This window comes from Sphaerodactylus townsendi, linkage group LG14 (assembly GCF_021028975.2).
Source record: "Sphaerodactylus townsendi isolate TG3544 linkage group LG14, MPM_Stown_v2.3, whole genome shotgun sequence".
NCBI classification, from domain to species: domain Eukaryota; kingdom Metazoa; phylum Chordata; class Lepidosauria; order Squamata; family Sphaerodactylidae; genus Sphaerodactylus; species Sphaerodactylus townsendi.
In genome coordinates this window covers 26,007,191-26,023,603 of record NC_059438.1, presented here as the reverse complement: position 1 = coordinate 26,023,603, position 16,413 = coordinate 26,007,191, and the positions used below count along the sequence as shown (strand labels likewise).

The window sequence follows — 16,413 nt, the reverse complement described above, 5'->3', positions numbered from 1 at the left end:
CCCGCGCCTGCCACGAAGGTTCCGCCTGCCGCGGCTGGCCAGCTGGGGAGGGGCGCGTGCTCCGAGGGGGGGCGGGGGGTGCCCCTTCGGACGACAGACTGCGGGCGGGAGGCACGGCTCTGCCCTGGCCGCCGCCCCGAGGGGAAGCCCAGGTGGCCCACAACAGTCCTGCGAGGGAGGCCAGAGGAGAGCCTGCGATTGGCTGGAGCCAGGCCCCGCCCATCTGCCGTCCCGTTGCACACGAGGGCCGGGCAGGGAAGCCCAGTCGCCCCCAGGCCAGGGGCCGTTTCCGGGGGCCGCGGGCTCGTTCCTTCTGGGGCGGGACTGTGCCCATGGCGATAAGACGCGTGCTGCCGGCGGGGCTGTTGTGGCCTCCGGTCGCCGTGGCAACCGTGAGGGGCGTGCGTGGCGAGGGCTGTGGGCGTCATCAGTGCGAGCCGTGCGCGGCACCGTGACGTCATGAGCGCGGCATTCCGGCGCGCCTGACGAGGCGGAGTCAGGCCGGAGCTGCGGGAGTCGGCGGGATGGAGCTGGGCCATGACGGCGGCGGCGGCGGCGGCGGGTGAGCGAGCGGATCGGTGGGCGGATCGGTGGGCGGGGGGGAGCGCCCTGTCGCCGTGCTGACCCCACCCCCTTCCGCTGTCTCCCTGCAGGTGAGGAGGCCGCTCCGCGGGAAGGAGCCTCCGCCCTCGACGGCGCCGGCACGGGGCAGCCATGCGAGCGGCCCAGGAGCGCAGCCAAGACCGCCTGCCGCCCAAGAAGCGCGACCTGCCCGCTGCCGCCGGCGAAGAGGCGGGGCAGGAGCCCGAGCGGGCCGCAGGGCCTAGCGGCGAGACTTCCGCGGCCGAGTGGGCGCGGGGGTCCGGGGCGGCGGGGGGCGCGGCCTCGCGCTTCGCTGGTGGCGGGGCGTCGGAGGGGGTGGCCGGCCTGACGGTGGACCAGTACGGCCTGCTGTACAAGGTTGCGGTGCCACCGGTGGTGAGTGTCAGCCCGCTGCCGCCCACCTTCAGCGTGGCCTCTCCGCTTCTGCAGCACGCGCCGGGCCTGCCCTACTCGCCCGTCCACTATGCCCAGCTGCCCCCCGGCCCGCTGCACTTCGTGGGCTCGCACTACTCGGTGCCCTACGCGGTGCCCCCCGGCTTCTTGCCTGGCCACCTCCTGCCGACGTCTGCTGGTCTGGCTGCCTCCCGCATCCCCCACTTTGTGCCATACACGTCTCTGCTGCTGGAAGAAGCTGTGACAGCTTCTCACAGCTTTGGCAAAACCGCAGCCCCGCTCTCCCCACCGGGTCCTGTGCAGCCCCATGGCGGGGGTCAGCCACTCGACGTGGGGCAGAGCAGGTTTCCTGTTCATTATCAGCTGCCAATGAGCTATTCAGCATTTGGGGTTCCTGTTGCTGGTCCGAACGTGGACCTGCCGCTGCAGGATCCACAAAGCATCACCGCTAACGGGGTGGAAAGGCCGGCTGCAGCGTCTAAGTTAAACAAGGTTCTGGGTGCGGACGGTGATAATGCTGAAGGGCAGCTGCCGAGGCGGATGGTGGCAACTGCCGCCGACAGTCAGTTTCTAGCAAGCTGCCAGCTGGTGAGAGAAGTTCCCATGACCTCTCAGCGAAGCACCCCAGATACAGACTTGGAAGTGCAGAGGGTGGTGGGGTTTGCTTCTCAGGACTACCCTGCTTGCTCTAGTCAGCAGAAGGACAGCTCGAGCCCTTTGAACCTTTCTCATCGTGATCTCTCCGAGCCGGGAGAGGGATCAGGGACAAATCAGGCGGCTGCTGCTGCTGAGAAAAGCTTCTCACCGAGGCAGCCTGCCGGGTCTCCAGAGGACCAGCTCCACCAAGAAGAAGAAGCAGCGCTGAGCAGCCTGGCGGTGGCCAACGGCAAGGCTGTCTCGGGCTCTCTCCTGCCGGCAGCTCCAGGTGGCCTGAGGCAAGGCACTCCAGAGGCACCGGCCCAGGGCGGGCCGCCTGATCTGGACCGCGCTCATTCCCTGGGGCACCTGCCCTCTCACTTCATGAAAGGAGCCATTATCCAGCTGGCAACAGGGGAGCTGAAGCGGGTGGAGGATCTTCAGACTCAAGACTTTGTGCGCAGCGCAGAGGTGAGCGGGGGCCTGAAGATCGACTCCAGTACGGTGGTCGACATCCAGGAGAGCCCCTGGCACGGTTTTGTCACGCTCCATTTTGTGGTTGGGGAGCAGCAGAGTAAAGTGAGCATTGATGTCCCCCCAGAGCACCCTTTTTTTGTGTATGGACAGGGTTGGTCTTCTTGCAGCCCAGAGCGGACGGCTCGACTCTTTGCACTCCGTTGCCATAGGCTGCAGGTAGGTGATGTTTGTATCTCCATCAGTTTACAAAGTCTGAATGGAAGGCTAGCTCCTCAGACCAGCCCTCAGGGAGCTCCTAAAGAGACACTCAGGAGAGCCAGCCGGGGCCTCCAAGAGCCGCAGACTAGAGCTGGAGGAGAAAGCCCCGTGCAGAAGGGGGCTCTGTCCCTCGACCACTCCCCCGAGCTCTCCCTTCTTGAACCCACTTCTCAGCATAGCTGGGCTGGCCCTGGCTTCCAAAGGTTTGGGGAGGAGCCTCGGTTGCCCCTAATTCGCCCCTCGTTTATTCCCCAGGAGGTCAAGCTGTCAATTGAGGGTCGCTCAAATTCAGGGAAGTGAAGCACTCCTGGTGAGAAGACAGTTGGCTATGCAGAACTGGGCTTCTGCTCTGCTCCTGAGAGGTGCCTGACTCCCCCCCGGCTGTGTGCCTGAAATCATTCCACTGGCAGAGGCTTCTCTCCCCGCCCCCACCCCAGAGCAGTTGGCTGGCTGCAGGGCGAGCTCTGATGTAGCAGCTCTTCTGCTGTGAAGCAGGGATTGGGAGCCCAAAATCCCTTTCTTTGCACAAGCACTTTAATAGCAGGTCACCTGCTGAAACACGGCAGGGTGCTTTCAGAGGGGGCACACCAAGAAGGGGGTTGAAGGGGAACAGCTTTTCTCCGCTTCTCTGCTTTTGGGAGGTGCCAAGCCCACTCTGGACAGTGCAGCAGATCTCAAGCAAGGAGCGAAGGGAGGCGAGGCGAGCAGGATTGGCCTTCTAGTTTGGGCTTCTTCTCAGGGTATTTATAGGCAATGGCTGTGGTCAAAAGAGACAGCTAGTTCTGAAGAACTGGAGCTCTGTCTGCAAAGAGGCTCTTCGGCCTCCTCCCTCCCTGGGGTCTCCACCATGCTGCTGCCTGAAATGTTTGTGGCTCAACCTGGGCCAAAAGTTCAGCATTGAGCAAAGAGGTCCTTCTCAGCATGCACTTGTCATAGATGTGCTGTAGGTGATGGACTTGCTTGAGGGAAGGAGGGTTTCTCTGGGAGTTGCTAACAGTCTGCACGCTCGTTAATTAGGGGCCTGCATCAAGACTTTCTTGGAGGGCTTGTGGAACTGAGTATGCTCCGGCTGCTGCAATCATTTCTTGGCTCTTTGAAGGGACTTTTCAAAGTCCAACGCATATGAGTGACACTCGGCATTTTAACAAAATGTGTTTTGGGTTCTTTAGACAAGATAGCAGTTGGACGCTGGTGCCTCCAGAAGAATGAAATAGCAGTTTCATTTTCGCATCTGGTGCACTAGTGTTTACAATTGTATGCTAGTGGAGCCGTCTCCCATTAGAGAATCTCTCCTGGCTTGGTGCCTTCTGGCTGCTGTGGAAAAGTGGGGAAAGTTCTGTTGATTGTTCTTGACTTTGAGACGGGGGGCTTCCAAGCCCGCTGTCCAGTGCAGCTGCTAGAACCTGCCTCCCCTCCTGGTTTGAAACAGTGGTTCTCTCACAGCTCTCAAGGTATGAAAAACAGCAGCATTTACTCTTCCATCTGCCTCTCACTGTCCCTTTTCGCTGTCTTCTTCCAGCACTTTGCACTATTCCCAGCTACCTGCCAGTCGCTTTCTCCACTAAGTCCCTCAGCCTCTGCCCCCCACCCCCACCTCGCAGCTGCGTGCCTCAGTCTTGCCCTGATTGCTGTGAACCCTCCAAGAAATGATTGCAGGGTTGCCATGCTCCTTTCCCCCACCCCAGGGCAGGCTTGGGGGGTGGGGAGAGACAGATGAGGCCTATGGCTGGCCACCCCTGTGCCCTCGGGGCGTTCTTCTCCAGTTTCCTGGCTTTTTGATCTTTGCTTTGTCTCTGCTGTGCAGGATGGTCGGCTGAGCCAGGGGGGTGGCATCTGTCTTGGACAGGAGCGAGCAACACACACAGATATGCCAAGCTAGTCCCCAAAGCACTGCTTCTTTGAAGGCAGCCAACGACTAGGATCTGGGGTACAGGTGTCCAGGCAGAGAAGGATGGCGAGCACAGGCCCATTAGGCTTGCTGGAGACTTGGGGCTGGCTTCCTAGAGCAATAAGCTGCTTCTTTTGGTGAACACTACAGAGAGGCCTCTTGTCTGCCTGGTTCTGGTGGATATTACTGGACGGTTCCCTGATGTGCAATACCGTGGGGCTTGCTTCCCGCCACTGCTATGCCATGGAGCTCCAGCCAACCCCCCAGACATCCTCTCTGCCTCACATTTGGCCCTTTCCTTTGTTGCTGGCTGCTTACTGCAAGAACACACGGGCCTTTCTTTGATAGCATCCCCATGGCTGTTTTTGACTAGCCAGAGGTTTTTCCGGTGGCTGGGAGTTTCAGAGGCTGGTTCTGGGACCAGGAAAATCCCTGCACAGCACCTTAATTGGGGTGGGCAGCTGGCGTGGCAGACTGGCAAGGGGGACCTTGTGAGTGACCCTGCCATTCATGAGTATCGTCGTCTTCTTCTTCTGTGACCAACTACGTTATATCTAAAGCCTTAGAATTAGCCCAGCCCCTTCTCTCCTATCTGGTCTTTAAGGAAGCATATTATGAGTCTAAGGATAATCTATTTTGTTGTGTTTTTGTATCTGTTTGGAATAAATCAATTTGTACTGTATATTTGTACTTTCTGTGAGATCTTTTTCCTGTTTTACCATTTAAAGTCTTTCAACACAGATTGTATTTTTATTGTTAATGCTCTTAATACTGCATTTAATTTGTTGACAATGTAAACACAGTATATATGCATATATATACACATATATCTATATAATTATAAATCAATAGCTTTTCCGTGGCCGTGTCTGCCTCTTGTTTCTCCTGGCAGCGCATGCTGGCTGCAGCAACAGCTCAGGGCAGTCACTGGAACTATTCGGGGGGGGGGGGGCATGGTATTGACTGGGGGCCACATGCGGGAAATATTGGGAGGTGCCTCTTGCATGGGGCCTTGTGGGGCCTTCATGTGCATAATGTTGGGTGGAGTCCCTCAGCTTGACCAGGGTAGTTTGTCTGGCCTCTCAATAGGACTCTTCGCTATTTCACTGCCCTTTCAGGCTGTTTTTGCCCCATCCAAGTACGGAGAAGAGGCACGTCCTCCAACCTCAGGGAGCTCTTCCACTTTAGCCTCGCAGCAGACCTGTGGGGTAGGCTGGGCTGAGGGTGACAGGGATGGTATGGCTCAGTGCCCTTTTTCCATGGCCGAATGAAGGCTGGAGAACAGCTTGCCCTCTGCCACTACACCACACAGCATGCGCATCGCACGCTCTCTGAATACAGATAATTATATATTGCTATGTCTATTAGGCATGAGCTCCCGCTAGCAGGCCTGGCAAATCTGCGCCACAGGCCTCCCAAGAGTTATGACACAGGACTTCCCCCAGGGTTTACAAAAAAAAAAGCAACAGTTAATCTTGTCTTTTCCAGGTGTTCTCCTCCCCAACCCCCTGGCATTTCAGCAGTGTTTTGTGTTGCTATAGCAACTCAAGATGTAGAGGTGGCCACAGGGCGTTGACAAGGATGGGAGGGTGGGGACAGCTTCCCCTTGTGTCCTGCTGCCCACAGACCTGGCAGGAATCTCACCCCCACCCACATGCCCATAGAGAGGAGAAAAGCTCAAGACAACTTGCTAATCTTATTTTTCAGCTAGATGGATTCAGTTGATCATGATTCTGCTGCGTTTGGCATCAGCCGGCAAAAAGATATCCCAAGAACGATTTAAGAATTACAGGGGAGGCTGCAAAACCCATGTGGGGGATCCCATTCTCCAACAGTGGCAGCGTCTGGGAACCACTCCGAGCCCAGAGCAGCTCCTGTGGTCTACTGCTGCCGTGGCTGGGCTCGTAGCATCCCCCATGGCTGGGTCCAGCATGGATCCCTGCAGCCACTGCTACTACAGCAGATAAGAGTGTTATCTGTGCATGCGCAGAGAACACTTTTTTAAAAAAATCAGGGAATTTAAACCCCCCCCCCCCCCAATACTTTTTTAAAAATTGGGGAGTACCCTAGGTTTGCAGAAAAATCTGTATGGCATCCATGTGGTCCCAGCCTGCGAGTTTAGGTGCCCACAAACGGGGCTCACAAGTTGCTATTTGATATATAGATACCAATTGCCCAGCAAGCAAAGTGCGGGGGAGGGGGGGGGGCGTTGTGTCTGACTTATTCCTAAAACAGGCGCAGGGTGAGTTTTAAGGCTGGAAGTTCACTATCAAATCCACTGAAACCCAGTTCTTCTCTTTTAAGGGGAATTTGTACACATGACAAAAAAACCCACTTCCAACCAGCCACCGATTCCCACCAGGGTCTAGGAGTGAGTTCCCCGTCTTCACCAACGTGGGGCAAAGTTCCTGGACTGTCTCCAAGGGCCTCCAGCTCTCACTGGACACCACAAATAAACCTTGTGAAACTGGGGATGAGGAGCAGAACAGAATCTTTTCTTGCCCTGACCTGGCAAATCCAAAACAGGCATTGCTAGCAAGAGAAAGACTGTTCGTTCCGAGGCAGCTGGCTCTGTCCAAGGGCACAAGCCTTCGCTGATTTCCTTTAGCGAGGCAGAACTCACGAGAAGCTGGCTGAACGGGAGACAAGGGCTTCTAGCCACCTGCCCTTGTGCTGCTGGCTGCCAGTTTCTCTCCCCCCCCCCCCCACCCCCGGCCTCTTCAAAAGAGGGACACTGGAGTCACGTGGCCCTTGCCGCAGAGGAAGGTCTGAATACAAACAGCCTAGACCTGAACAGAGCGCTCACAGGGAAGGACAGACACCGCAGGCTGCAGCCGACCCCGCAAGGCACAGGCAACAGATTTCTTTTCCCTCTGCTTCTGGGCTACGGGGTTCCAGGGCGCTCAAAGGCTGCCTGCGATCTTGCCAAGGGAGCAGCTCAGTGCGGGGTACTGGGGCTGGGCTCCTCAAAGGCCATTTTGCTGAGCAGCTGGCTGTCCAGTTCCACACCACCCACGGGCAGCGGAAAGAAGTTGATTTCTGCTGCCAGTGCAGCCATTGCGGAGGGATCCTGACCAAACTGAGCGCGCAACATCATGTCCATTTTCTCCAGCCGGCGCTTCAGCCTCTTGGCTTCTCGCTCACGGATGAGCCGAGCCTGCCGTTTCTCTGGGGTCTCGTTGGCACGTTTCAGACGCATAGCTTCGCGGTCTCGTTGCAGCCGGCGTGCGCGCTGCTCATCTGTCTCTTGCATGCGCTGCAGACGCTTGGCCTCACGGTCCCTCATGCGCCGCACCTCTCGCTCCTCAGGCGTCTCGCTGTCCCGGCGACTCTTCTTGGCCGTACGCTCTCGTTCCAGTCGCTGCAGCTTCACCTCCACGGGCTCGTTCTGCCGTCGCAAGGCCCACTTGCGCACACCCGGGGATTGGGCCTCCAGGAGTTTGCGGTAGGCCACGCAGCTGTTGCATACCAGGAGGATACCAGCAGGATATACCGGGGAGCTACTCGCAGGGGTCTCCTCTTCAGCCCCAGAAGACTCTTTGGAGAGAGCAATGGGCAGAGCATCCGCACACAACACCTCTGGAACCTTCTCACTGCAGAAGGCAAAGAGCAAAAATGTGATCTGAGAGAGTGTGGTTGCAGGGGATCTTCAGATGTGCCTTGTCTCACTATGCGCGCGTCAACACTCAGTCCTCCGTGACTTACCAGAGCAGCCCGAGCACAGCCTTTCCACACACATACTTTCAGTCCCTTCAGTTTTCTACTGTCACACTAGCCCCTTGCCGGCCAGGTCCTAGCAACACAATGGACTGCCAGCCACCTAGGCAAATGCCAGGAGTTTCTCACCTGTTGAAAGTGGCGTGGCTAGTAAAACGTGCCCCGCACACTGCGCAGTTTGACAGCTGGTCCTCAGAATGGATGAGAAGATGCCTGCCCAGGGAGCCCGGGGAGCTGAGTGCTCGGCCACAGACGGGACACAGGTAGCTCTTAGCACTGACCACGGCTGCTGTGTGCTGCAATGGAGTCCGGAATGTGAGGCAAGGGCTCCACCATCCCATTCCCAAGCCAAGCAGCTTCCTCTTCCCTTGGGGGAAGAAGGGAAGAGGCCCACAAGGGCAGCCCACCAAGAGTGAAAGGGAGGGAGGGGAACGGGGTTGTCTACAAACAGGCACTCTGGAGAAACGTGGACGTGCTCTAAACAAAGAGTGAGCGCTTGCAGTGGGGCCTCTCCTGTCTCCCCCTCCCTCCCGTTACCTGGTAGACGTGAGTGACGAGGTGCTCCCTGCTACCACATTCCAGCTGACAGAGAGGACAGCGGGAGAGTCCTGTCAGGGTGTCTGGGCTCACGGGCAAATCCAGCTAGAGGTAACAAGACACCCGGTCACAAAGGCCAGGGACGCAAGTTGCTCACTCATCCCCACCCCCTAGGAACCTGCTAGAGATTCGGTGTGCCTCCACAGCAAGATTTTAGCAGCTGCAGCCCCCGCTCAGCATCCACAACAGTTCAAGTGTCTTTTCTCCCTCATCAGATTGACTAGCGTGGCAGGGACTGAGGTTGGAGTGACTTAGCAGTGGATGGCGGCAAGGCCTTGTGGGCACTCCTGGACCCCCCACAGTACCAGCTGAGACCCAGGCTGCTCCCCACCCTGCCCCCAGCTCCCAGCTGGGACCCCCAGCCCCTTGGTGCTGCCGGGGGGGGGGGGTGCTCCTCTCTGAGGCACACTTGCCTCCCGCTCTGGAGTCCCCTGCTCGGAGGGGCCAAACGGCTCATCGGGCTCCAGCTCCTGCTTCACGTGTGCCAGCGTGCCCTCTTCCTCAGATGCAGGAGAAGAAACCTCATCTTGGGTCGTTTCTTCGTCCCCCTCGCTGTCACCTGGAAGGCAGAGGGGTGGCTTGTTGGGGCCCTGTGTCCCAGCAGTGGGCCACACCAGCACTAATCCTGGGGGTGCCCCAGAGCTGCCCCCCACGCCATTCCAGGAAGGGGCTGGACGTACTGCTGCTGGAGTCCTGTTCTTGGAGCTGCAGCGGTTGCTCCCCGGGCAGCCCGGGGAAGTCCTTCCTCCTCATGGCCTGCCGAGTGCGCTCCTCCAAGCCGGCAAAGACGCGTCTCCCTGGAAGCAGAAGGGCACGCGTCAGAGGGCTGTTGGCCGCCTTCGGCCCCTTGTTGCCCAGCAAAAGTCTCCCCTACCTGAAGGTGGCCCCGAACGGGACTAATGCCTGGGATGCATTCCCCAAAACAGCTTTCCCCAAACCCTTCCTGCAAAGCAACGGTGGCCTGACCCATCTGTCCCTTCGCATCCTTTCCAGCATGACCTGGAAATACAAATGTCTTCAGCTGCATTGAGTCCACAGGGAGGGCTCCGTCACGAACCTGGGTCTGCCTCGCAACTGGGCGCCTGTAGTGCCCGCTGGCTGGCTGGCTGGCTGGCTGGCTGGCTGGCTGGCCCACCTGGGTTAGGGGAAGGCCTTGCCCTGCATCCACCCACCTTCCTGGGCTGATCTTGTGGCTCATAGCTGGAAAGAGCAGCTCCAGGCCGGACAAGCGACCTTCCCTCCGTCCCCCGTTTCTTCCCCCTGGCCTGCCCCTGGTTGGGCAAGGGGCGCTGCCTGGGTGGGGGCGCTGCCTGGGGGCCCCCTTGGGCCTGAGCCGCCCTGTCTGGGGCGCTGCTGGCGTGGAACTGCCTGCGTTGGTCTCGCTTCCTGAGCCGTGCTGGCTGGTTCCCAGCTCCAGGGCGGGAGGGCAGGCAGGCAGGGCTCCCCGGGGCCAAAGCAAGAGCGTGCGTGCGTGCGTGCGTGCGTGCGTCCCCGCGACTCGTTGCCCAGGCATGGGGGGGGGTCCCCGCCCCCGCCCATCCTCCCAGCCCTTCCCTCCCTCCCTCCCTCCCACTACTCACAGCGCACTTTATTGGGGCTGGTCTGTTTCCGCCGGGACATCACTCCCCCCCCCCGCCGCCGGAGGGGGTGCACACCTGAGAAGAGAGAAGCCCCGTCAGGGGCCGGCTGCGGGGGCGGCAGCCCCTCCCCCGCGGCCCCCTGGCCCACCGCCCACCGCCCTTACCGGCGTCCGGGGTTCCTCGGCCCGGGCTCCAGCAGACGGACAAAGGGCGAGAGGGCGGACAGACGGAAGATGGCGGCGCGGCGGGAGCGCCCGGCTCGTGCACGGCGGGACCGACAGGCCAACAGGCGGGGGCGCGCTGAGCCGCAGCCTCCCCGCCCTCCTGGACGGCCGCCCCGGCCCCCCTCGGGCCCCGCCCCGCCCCACTGCCGCCTGGTGGGCCGCCGCCGCCGCCGCCGGGGAGGGGGTTCTCTCGCCGCCGCCGCCGCTCCGGAGCGCGGAACCGGCTGAGGCCGGAACGGCGGGCGGCGGCGAGGCAGAGCCGCGGGACCGCGAAGAGGGGGGCCCGGCCCCCCCCCCCCCCCCCGGCAGAGGGGCCGCGCGCGCGCACTCGTCGGCCCCCGGAACCCTCACGCGGCGGCAGAGGCAGACAGCGGATCCCTGCGCCGGCCCAGCAGTCTGGCGGCGCTCCCCGCCCCTCCCTCCCTCCCTCCGCCCGCCAGGGGGCGCTGCCGCTGCTGCCGCTGCCGCTCCCGGGCGGAGTCCTGCGCTGACGCCGCGTATCCCTCCGCCTGCCGGGCCTGTCTCGGCTGCGACGCCGCCGCCGCTGCTGCTGCTGCTGCTGCTGACGCCATCTTGGCTGCTCGGACGGCCCGACGGGGACTCCGCCCGCCCGCCCGCCGAGAGGGTCAGTCCTGGGGCCCGGGGGGGGGGGGCGCCTCTGCTGCCGGGCGGGGCGCTGGTTCCGGCTGCTAGCGGGGCCGGGGGCGGGGGAGGGGTTGAGCGCGGCGGCGGCGGCCTTCTTCCGGGTTGGCAGCGGGCCCGGGGCGGGGGGTGGGGCGGCCCTCCCGTGCTCGGGGAGGAGGGGGCGCTGCTGCTGCTGCTGCTGCTGCCGCCGCCGGGTCTTTCTTGGGGGGGGGCGGCTGCGGGGGGAGCAGGAGCCGAAGGGTCAGCGGCTGTTCCTCCCTCCCTCCCTCCCTCGCCGGTCCGGCAGCCGCAGGATCCGCGCCTGGTCATGTTGGGCTCCGGGTTCAAAGCGGAGCGGCTCCGAGTCAACCTGCGCTTGGTCATCAACCGCCTGAAGCTGCTGGAGAAGAAGAAAAGTGAGTCTGCCTCGGGGGGGGGGGCTGCTGCTGCCCCCTCTCCTCCCCCCAGAAAAGCCCCCCCAGCCGGAGGGGGGGGGGTCCCTTGCGCCCGGAAGGGCCTCTGGGCCTCTCGCCCTCTGCTGCTGTGGTTGGCCCAGCAGAGATGCCCGCTTGCAGCCTGCCCCCGCCAGGCGTGGCTCAGCCGCTGCGAAGGCCAGCTGGGCCTCCGCTGGGAGATGGTGGCGGCCGGTGGAGGGTTTTGCGGCCGCTCCGCCCCGGGAGGCCTGAGCCACAGAGGTTTGAGGTCTCCTGCTCTGCCTCTGCCTTGCAGCCGAGCTGGCCCAGAAGGCGAGGAAGGAGATTGCCGATTACCTGGCCGCGGGCAAGGATGAGCGGGCTCGCATCCGCGTGGAGCACATCATCCGGGAGGACTACCTGGTGGAGGCCATGGAGATCCTGGAGCTGTACTGCGACCTGCTCCTGGCCCGCTTCGGCCTCATCCAGTCGATGAAGTAAGAGTCCTGCCCTCTCTGTGGCTTCTGAGGCGGGAGCAGCAGAGCCCCCAGGAGTTAAGCCTTGTGCTGTCCCCCCTACAGGGAGCTGGACTCTGGACTGGCGGAAGCTGTTTCCACCCTCATTTGGGCCGCCCCCCGACTGCAGTCGGAAGTGGCTGAGTTGAAAATTGTGAGTAATGGCTGCCTGGGTCTTAGGAAAGCAAAGGGCGTCTTGCTGCCAGTTGTTGCGCCTGGCGCTACCAGCAGCACCCCAAGGGCCTGGCACAGCTTGCAGGGAGGGCGCTCCGCTTCCGGGACGTGTCGAGAAGGCCCTGGGAGTTCAGCTGAGTTCTCCTCTGTCCCAGCTTGGCGCTTCCCTGCCTGGTGCTCTCTGTTCTCTGTCGCACCAACATCCTTTTTCTTCGCCAGGTTGCTGATCAACTGTGTGCCAAGTACAGCAAGGAATATGGCAAGCTGTGCCGGAGCAACCAGATCGGCACCGTCAACGACCGGGTGAGTTGGGCGAGGGGAATGTTCCGGAGAGTGCTTTCAGGAAGACCTTCGCTGTCCTGGGCATTGCCCACGGGAGGGGGCCGAGGCTCTCCTCTAGACACCTGGGCGCTTCTGGCTTTGAAGTCCTGTCCTGCCCCAGCCCAAAGTGATTCCTAACACTTTCCCACGTCTAGCTGATGCACAAGCTGAGTGTAGAAGCCCCTCCCAAGATCCTGGTGGAGAGGTACCTCATTGAGATTGCCAAGAACTACAACGTGCCCTACGAGCCAGACTCCGTCGTCATGGTAGGTGGGGTGGACGGGATCCACTGCTGCCGTGGGAGGGCGTCTCTGGTGGCTCCTGGCTTGTAACGTCTGCCTGTTCGTGCTTCTCCTCCTCCCTTCCCAGGCCGAGGCGCCAGCTGGCGTGGAAGCAGATCTGATTGATGTGGGATTTGTGGATGATGTGAAGAAAGGTGGGCGTGGTGGGGGTGGCGGCGGCGGCGGTGGCTTCGTGACCCCCTTGAGTGGCCCTGATGGGGTTGTGCCAATGCCAATGCCAATGCCATCCCCTACCCCTCCTTTCTCTTACCCAGTTCCTAAAGGACCGGTAAGTCCCTGCTTTCTCACAAGGGAAGGAAGGGAGCTTAGTTGTATTGAGCTTGGGGAAGAGAGGGTCAGGAAGGGGAGGCTGAGGCAGGGTTCCAGGCATCCTTGCCCCAGGTATGTTCTTTTCCTTTCTCACCTGCAGGAGAACTTCAACGGCCTACCCATGGGTACATACCAGCCTTTCTCCAACCTTCACCCCCCTCAGATTCCAGCAACTCCTCCAACATACGAGTCGGTAAGGGCCTGAGGGATCCCTGGAGTCTGAGCAGATCACTGCCGCTGTGGCCCTGCCCAGCATCCCAGCTCAGTCACGCAGGGCCGGGTGAAGCCTGGCCCATCCTCAGCCGTGGCAGATTGAGAAGCTGTGTTTGTTTGCATCTGCTGTGTTCGGTTTGGGATAACAAGTTCAGTTTTGGGAAGGGAGGCTGTGCCTGGTCTCTGGAGAGGAGCAGTGACACACCTTCTGCCGGTGCCCCTGCGGCTCCAGGTTCTATATCTTATGACTCTGAGCCAGTTTTGGGGAGGTAGGTTGTGTACAACTTAGCTGGCTGGTAATAGCTTCACCCAACAACCCTGCTACCATCCAAAAGGACTACTTCCCTGGTCCCTTTCCCTCCAGTGATGCTGGCCAGAACCCTCCCAAAGCAGTCAGGTAGGGGTGTATTGAGATAAAATGAGTGTGCCCCCCTGTTCCATGATCTATAGAGGAAGTGCCCCCCCCCCTTTCAGCAGCCACAGGGGGCCTAGCGACTGGGCATCGTGGGTGTCTTTTGCCCGCACTGCTGTGACGTGCTGCAGGGGAGTTTTCTGCCAGGCTGAAGGGGCGATTCTGTACCAACCCAGCTTTTGCCCTGTTTCAGATTGATGACATCAGCACCAACAAGGACGTGCCCTCCTCCCACCTGGCTGGTGAGTCCCTTGTGATGAGCTGCGGAGTCAGTGTCAGCTCCAAGCGATTGGGGTTGGTTTGGGTGCTTCTGTCTCTGGGTCCTGTGCTGGCGGTGCCCATAATCTGCTGCCAAAAGGCTGTGAGTTGGGCATGGTGGTTCCTTTTTTCCAAACAGTCACAGAATTCCTAGTAGGTCTTTTGCTGGATCCTTTGGTCAGTGGGGGGAATCATGAGTGTAGGGCTGGCCTCTATCCAGAGGACCTCCAGAGAGGGAGAGTCTCAGTTGCTTGTTTGCTTTGTGAAAGTAGAGCTAGCTAGTTCCTCCTTCTCAGCTCGCTGTGTCTGTCCATTGGTAGGGCCCCTTAACTTGCCCTTTGGGGGGCTGTGCTCTCCAATCTGAGTCTCGCGTTTTCTTTTTCTGTGGCTGTTTGTGTCTTGGGTGGCCTGCCCTGCCAAAGACTCCGTGGTCACGGCACATTCTTTGTTACAGGGCCTGGACTGAAGCCGGACGTGGCAGCAGCACAGCCCAGCTCGCACGATGCCTTTGTGCTGCCGGAGTTGCCCTCTGTTCCAGACACGCTGCCTGCTAGCTCCGCTGGCGCCAGTACATCAGCGTCAGAAGACATTGACTTTGATGATCTCTCGCGAAGGTTTGAGGAGTTGAAGAAGAAGACCTAATGTGGGAGCTGGGAAGGGGTAGGCTGGTTGGCCTGGCTTGGTGTGGCCAGAGGCGCTCTCTCCTCTTCCTCCTGCTGCTCCTGACCTTTCTTCCCACTGTACTGACAACTGAGTGCCGCTGCTGCTGCTGCTGCTTTTCTGATGCCCTCTGCTCTGCAGGAGAAACTGCTAAGCTGTTTGCAATGGGAGCACCTGGGGAAGTCCTACAGGAGCTGTGCTTCCTGAGTATTGGAGGGAGAAAATATGTGTAGCCTCTCCGCATTCTGGACAAAAGTTAGCGGAACACACACCTCCGAGGTTGTGGGACAAAAGCCAGCTCTGTGCTGGGCCTGGTTCTCAACAGCTCTGTTTTTTGCCTGCTGCATTCTCAGGGAGCCCTCTGGGGCCTTAATTCCTTTTCTTTTTAGGGAGGGTGACACCAGGTGTATGACTGGCATGGAAGTGGGGGGGGGGGTGTTGCAAGGCTCTTGCTGGCTCAGTGGCCTCTCTCCCTGCAGTCTCTTTCCTCTGGGTCTGCTTTGATGCAGATCCAGACCCCACAGCTGCTGGGCTTGGAGCTGGCACCTTTTGCCTTTTGCGCCATCCTCTGTTGTTCACTCACTCACCCGCCTTACTGGCCAGTGCCACTGCCAGACGCTGCCACACCCCCTCCTGCAACGGACCAGCCCTGGCACCAGGAGGCCGCCTCTTTCCCTCCCCTGGAACACGTCTGTCTGTTAGGTTTTCTGCAACTTTTCCTAGAACTGGTTGGTGGGTTTTTACCTTCTCTTGTAATTCAATAAACTTGAGGAGTCATCTCTATGTTGGGGTCTCTGCAGGGGCCACGTGCCCCGTCCTGGTCTATTTCAGTGGGTTGGGGGGGGGGGGCACTGAAACAGGCAGCAATAAGAAGTGTGGTACAGAGGAGAGACTAGGACCCCCCCCCCCCGGTGGGTGCTGGGGCCAAGCAGCGCATCTGCTGTTTTTTGTGCCTCTTAGCCTGCCTGACAGAAAGGGGAGGGGGAGATCATCTCCTCCAGCTTGCTTCTTTGCATGACTTCAGTTATACTTGCTGAGAGAGAAAAGCCCAGAAACGAAACAGCTAGAAGTTAGCCTTTTATTTTGGATTCCAGAGAGTGTTTAGCAGGGTCTGTAACTGCACGGTTTCTTTTCTGCGCAAACCAATCGAATGGAACCTCTTGATCAGCTGAAATGTTTGAGAGAGGGTGTCTGTCCTCTCCTCCTTTTGTCTGGTCACCCCAATTCCCGGCTGTAAAGGGTGTCTTTTCTTTCATGAGGAAATGAGCACCACTCCTTTTAAGGCTGACTCAGTGCCTGGCTGGTCTCTGGAATCTGCTTCGTGACCATCTTGTTGGAGAGGAACTCCTGTGTTTGGTGAGCTCCTACAGGAAAGGAATCATTTCAGTTTCCCACGTTTCAGAGCGCTCCGAGTGGGGGTTGGTGCCTCCTTTTCCCACCGGGGGGGGGGGGGGGGGAAACTAGTGTGCTTATTTTGTTGGTTTTGTGTGCTGCCCTTGTCTAATGGGCTCGGGGAGACTCACAAGATTTCCTTAGTATATGATGAAGTCCTTTTGAAACATAACCAATATAAACATTTAAAAACAATATACATACATTTTAAAACAGAAAGATAATTTAAAACATTTTAAAAATACTAAAGTAGTATTGGAGTAGGGAAGGCCAGACTGACGGAAAGCTGCAGCCACCTTAACCATCTGCCCCATGGAACGGCTCTGTCTTACAGGCCCTGGTCTCACTGGACAGAGCATTTCACCAGTTGGGGCCAAGGCTGGAAAACCCCTAGCCCTGGTTGAGGCCAGCCGGGCTCTCCAGTAGATTTTCATTTGCAGAGCGTAG

General features: G+C 59.6%; 3 protein-coding genes across 6 annotated transcripts; 2 read left to right on the top strand and 1 right to left on the bottom strand.

The window, feature by feature from the left end:
* Positions 1–413: 413 nt before the first annotated feature.
* On the top strand, positions 414–4,937 carry ATXN1L (ataxin 1 like). Of its 3 annotated transcripts, none has more exons than XM_048515575.1 (2): positions 414–562; positions 654–4,937. In XM_048515575.1, exon 2 carries the CDS (start codon positions 715–717, stop codon positions 2,665–2,667), a length of 1,953 nt encoding a protein of 650 aa, XP_048371532.1. In that variant the 5' UTR covers positions 414–562; positions 654–714; the 3' UTR covers positions 2,668–4,937. The 3 variants fall into 3 exon arrangements, with proteins under 3 accessions (XP_048371532.1, XP_048371533.1, XP_048371534.1); XM_048515576.1 differs by having other exon boundaries at positions 433–555; positions 653–4,937; XM_048515577.1 differs by having other exon boundaries at positions 492–558; positions 653–4,937.
* Positions 4,938–4,985: 48 nt separating this feature from the next.
* ZNF821 (zinc finger protein 821) lies at positions 4,986–10,511 on the bottom strand. Of its 2 annotated transcripts, XM_048515578.1 has the most exons (7): positions 10,314–10,511; positions 10,150–10,224; positions 9,250–9,366; positions 8,983–9,128; positions 8,510–8,614; positions 8,102–8,268; positions 4,986–7,848 (listed from the first exon to the last, which is right to left on the bottom strand). In XM_048515578.1, exons 2-7 carry the CDS (start codon positions 10,187–10,189, stop codon positions 7,194–7,196), a joined length of 1,230 nt encoding a protein of 409 aa, XP_048371535.1. In that variant the 5' UTR covers positions 10,190–10,224; positions 10,314–10,511; the 3' UTR covers positions 4,986–7,193. The 2 variants fall into 2 exon arrangements, with proteins under 2 accessions (XP_048371535.1, XP_048371536.1); XM_048515579.1 differs by lacking the exons at positions 10,150–10,224; positions 10,314–10,511 and adding an exon at positions 9,444–9,568.
* Positions 10,512–10,771: 260 nt separating this feature from the next.
* On the top strand, positions 10,772–15,357 carry IST1 (IST1 factor associated with ESCRT-III). Its single transcript, XM_048515580.1, has 10 exons — positions 10,772–10,998; positions 11,305–11,413; positions 11,727–11,907; positions 11,992–12,079; positions 12,319–12,402; positions 12,576–12,686; positions 12,790–12,990; positions 13,132–13,224; positions 13,850–13,898; positions 14,369–15,357. Exons 2-10 carry the CDS (start codon positions 11,326–11,328, stop codon positions 14,554–14,556), a joined length of 1,083 nt encoding a protein of 360 aa, XP_048371537.1. The 5' UTR covers positions 10,772–10,998; positions 11,305–11,325; the 3' UTR covers positions 14,557–15,357.
* The last annotated feature ends 1,056 nt before the right edge of the window (positions 15,358–16,413 follow it).

Coding starts and splice junctions, on each gene's coding strand:
- ATXN1L (XM_048515575.1), top strand. CDS start 715: ATGCGAGCGGCCCAGGAGCGCAGCCAAGACCGCCTGCCGCCCAAGAAG.
- ZNF821 (XM_048515578.1), bottom strand. CDS start 10,189: ATGTCCCGGCGGAAACAGACCAGCCCCAATAAAGTGCGCT. Junction 9,367..10,149: donor CAGCCCCAATAAAGTGCGCT/GTGAGTAGTGGG, acceptor TTCTGCTTCCAG/GGAGACGCGTCTTTGCCGGC. Junction 8,269..8,509: donor TCGTCACTCACGTCTACCAG/GTAACGGGAGGG, acceptor ACTCCATTGCAG/CACACAGCAGCCGTGGTCAG.
- IST1 (XM_048515580.1), top strand. CDS start 11,326: ATGTTGGGCTCCGGGTTCAAAGCGGAGCGGCTCCGAGTCAACCTGCGC. Junction 12,403..12,575: donor TCGGCACCGTCAACGACCGG/GTGAGTTGGGCG, acceptor TCCCACGTCTAG/CTGATGCACAAGCTGAGTGT. Junction 13,899..14,368: donor GCCCTCCTCCCACCTGGCTG/GTGAGTCCCTTG, acceptor TCTTTGTTACAG/GGCCTGGACTGAAGCCGGAC.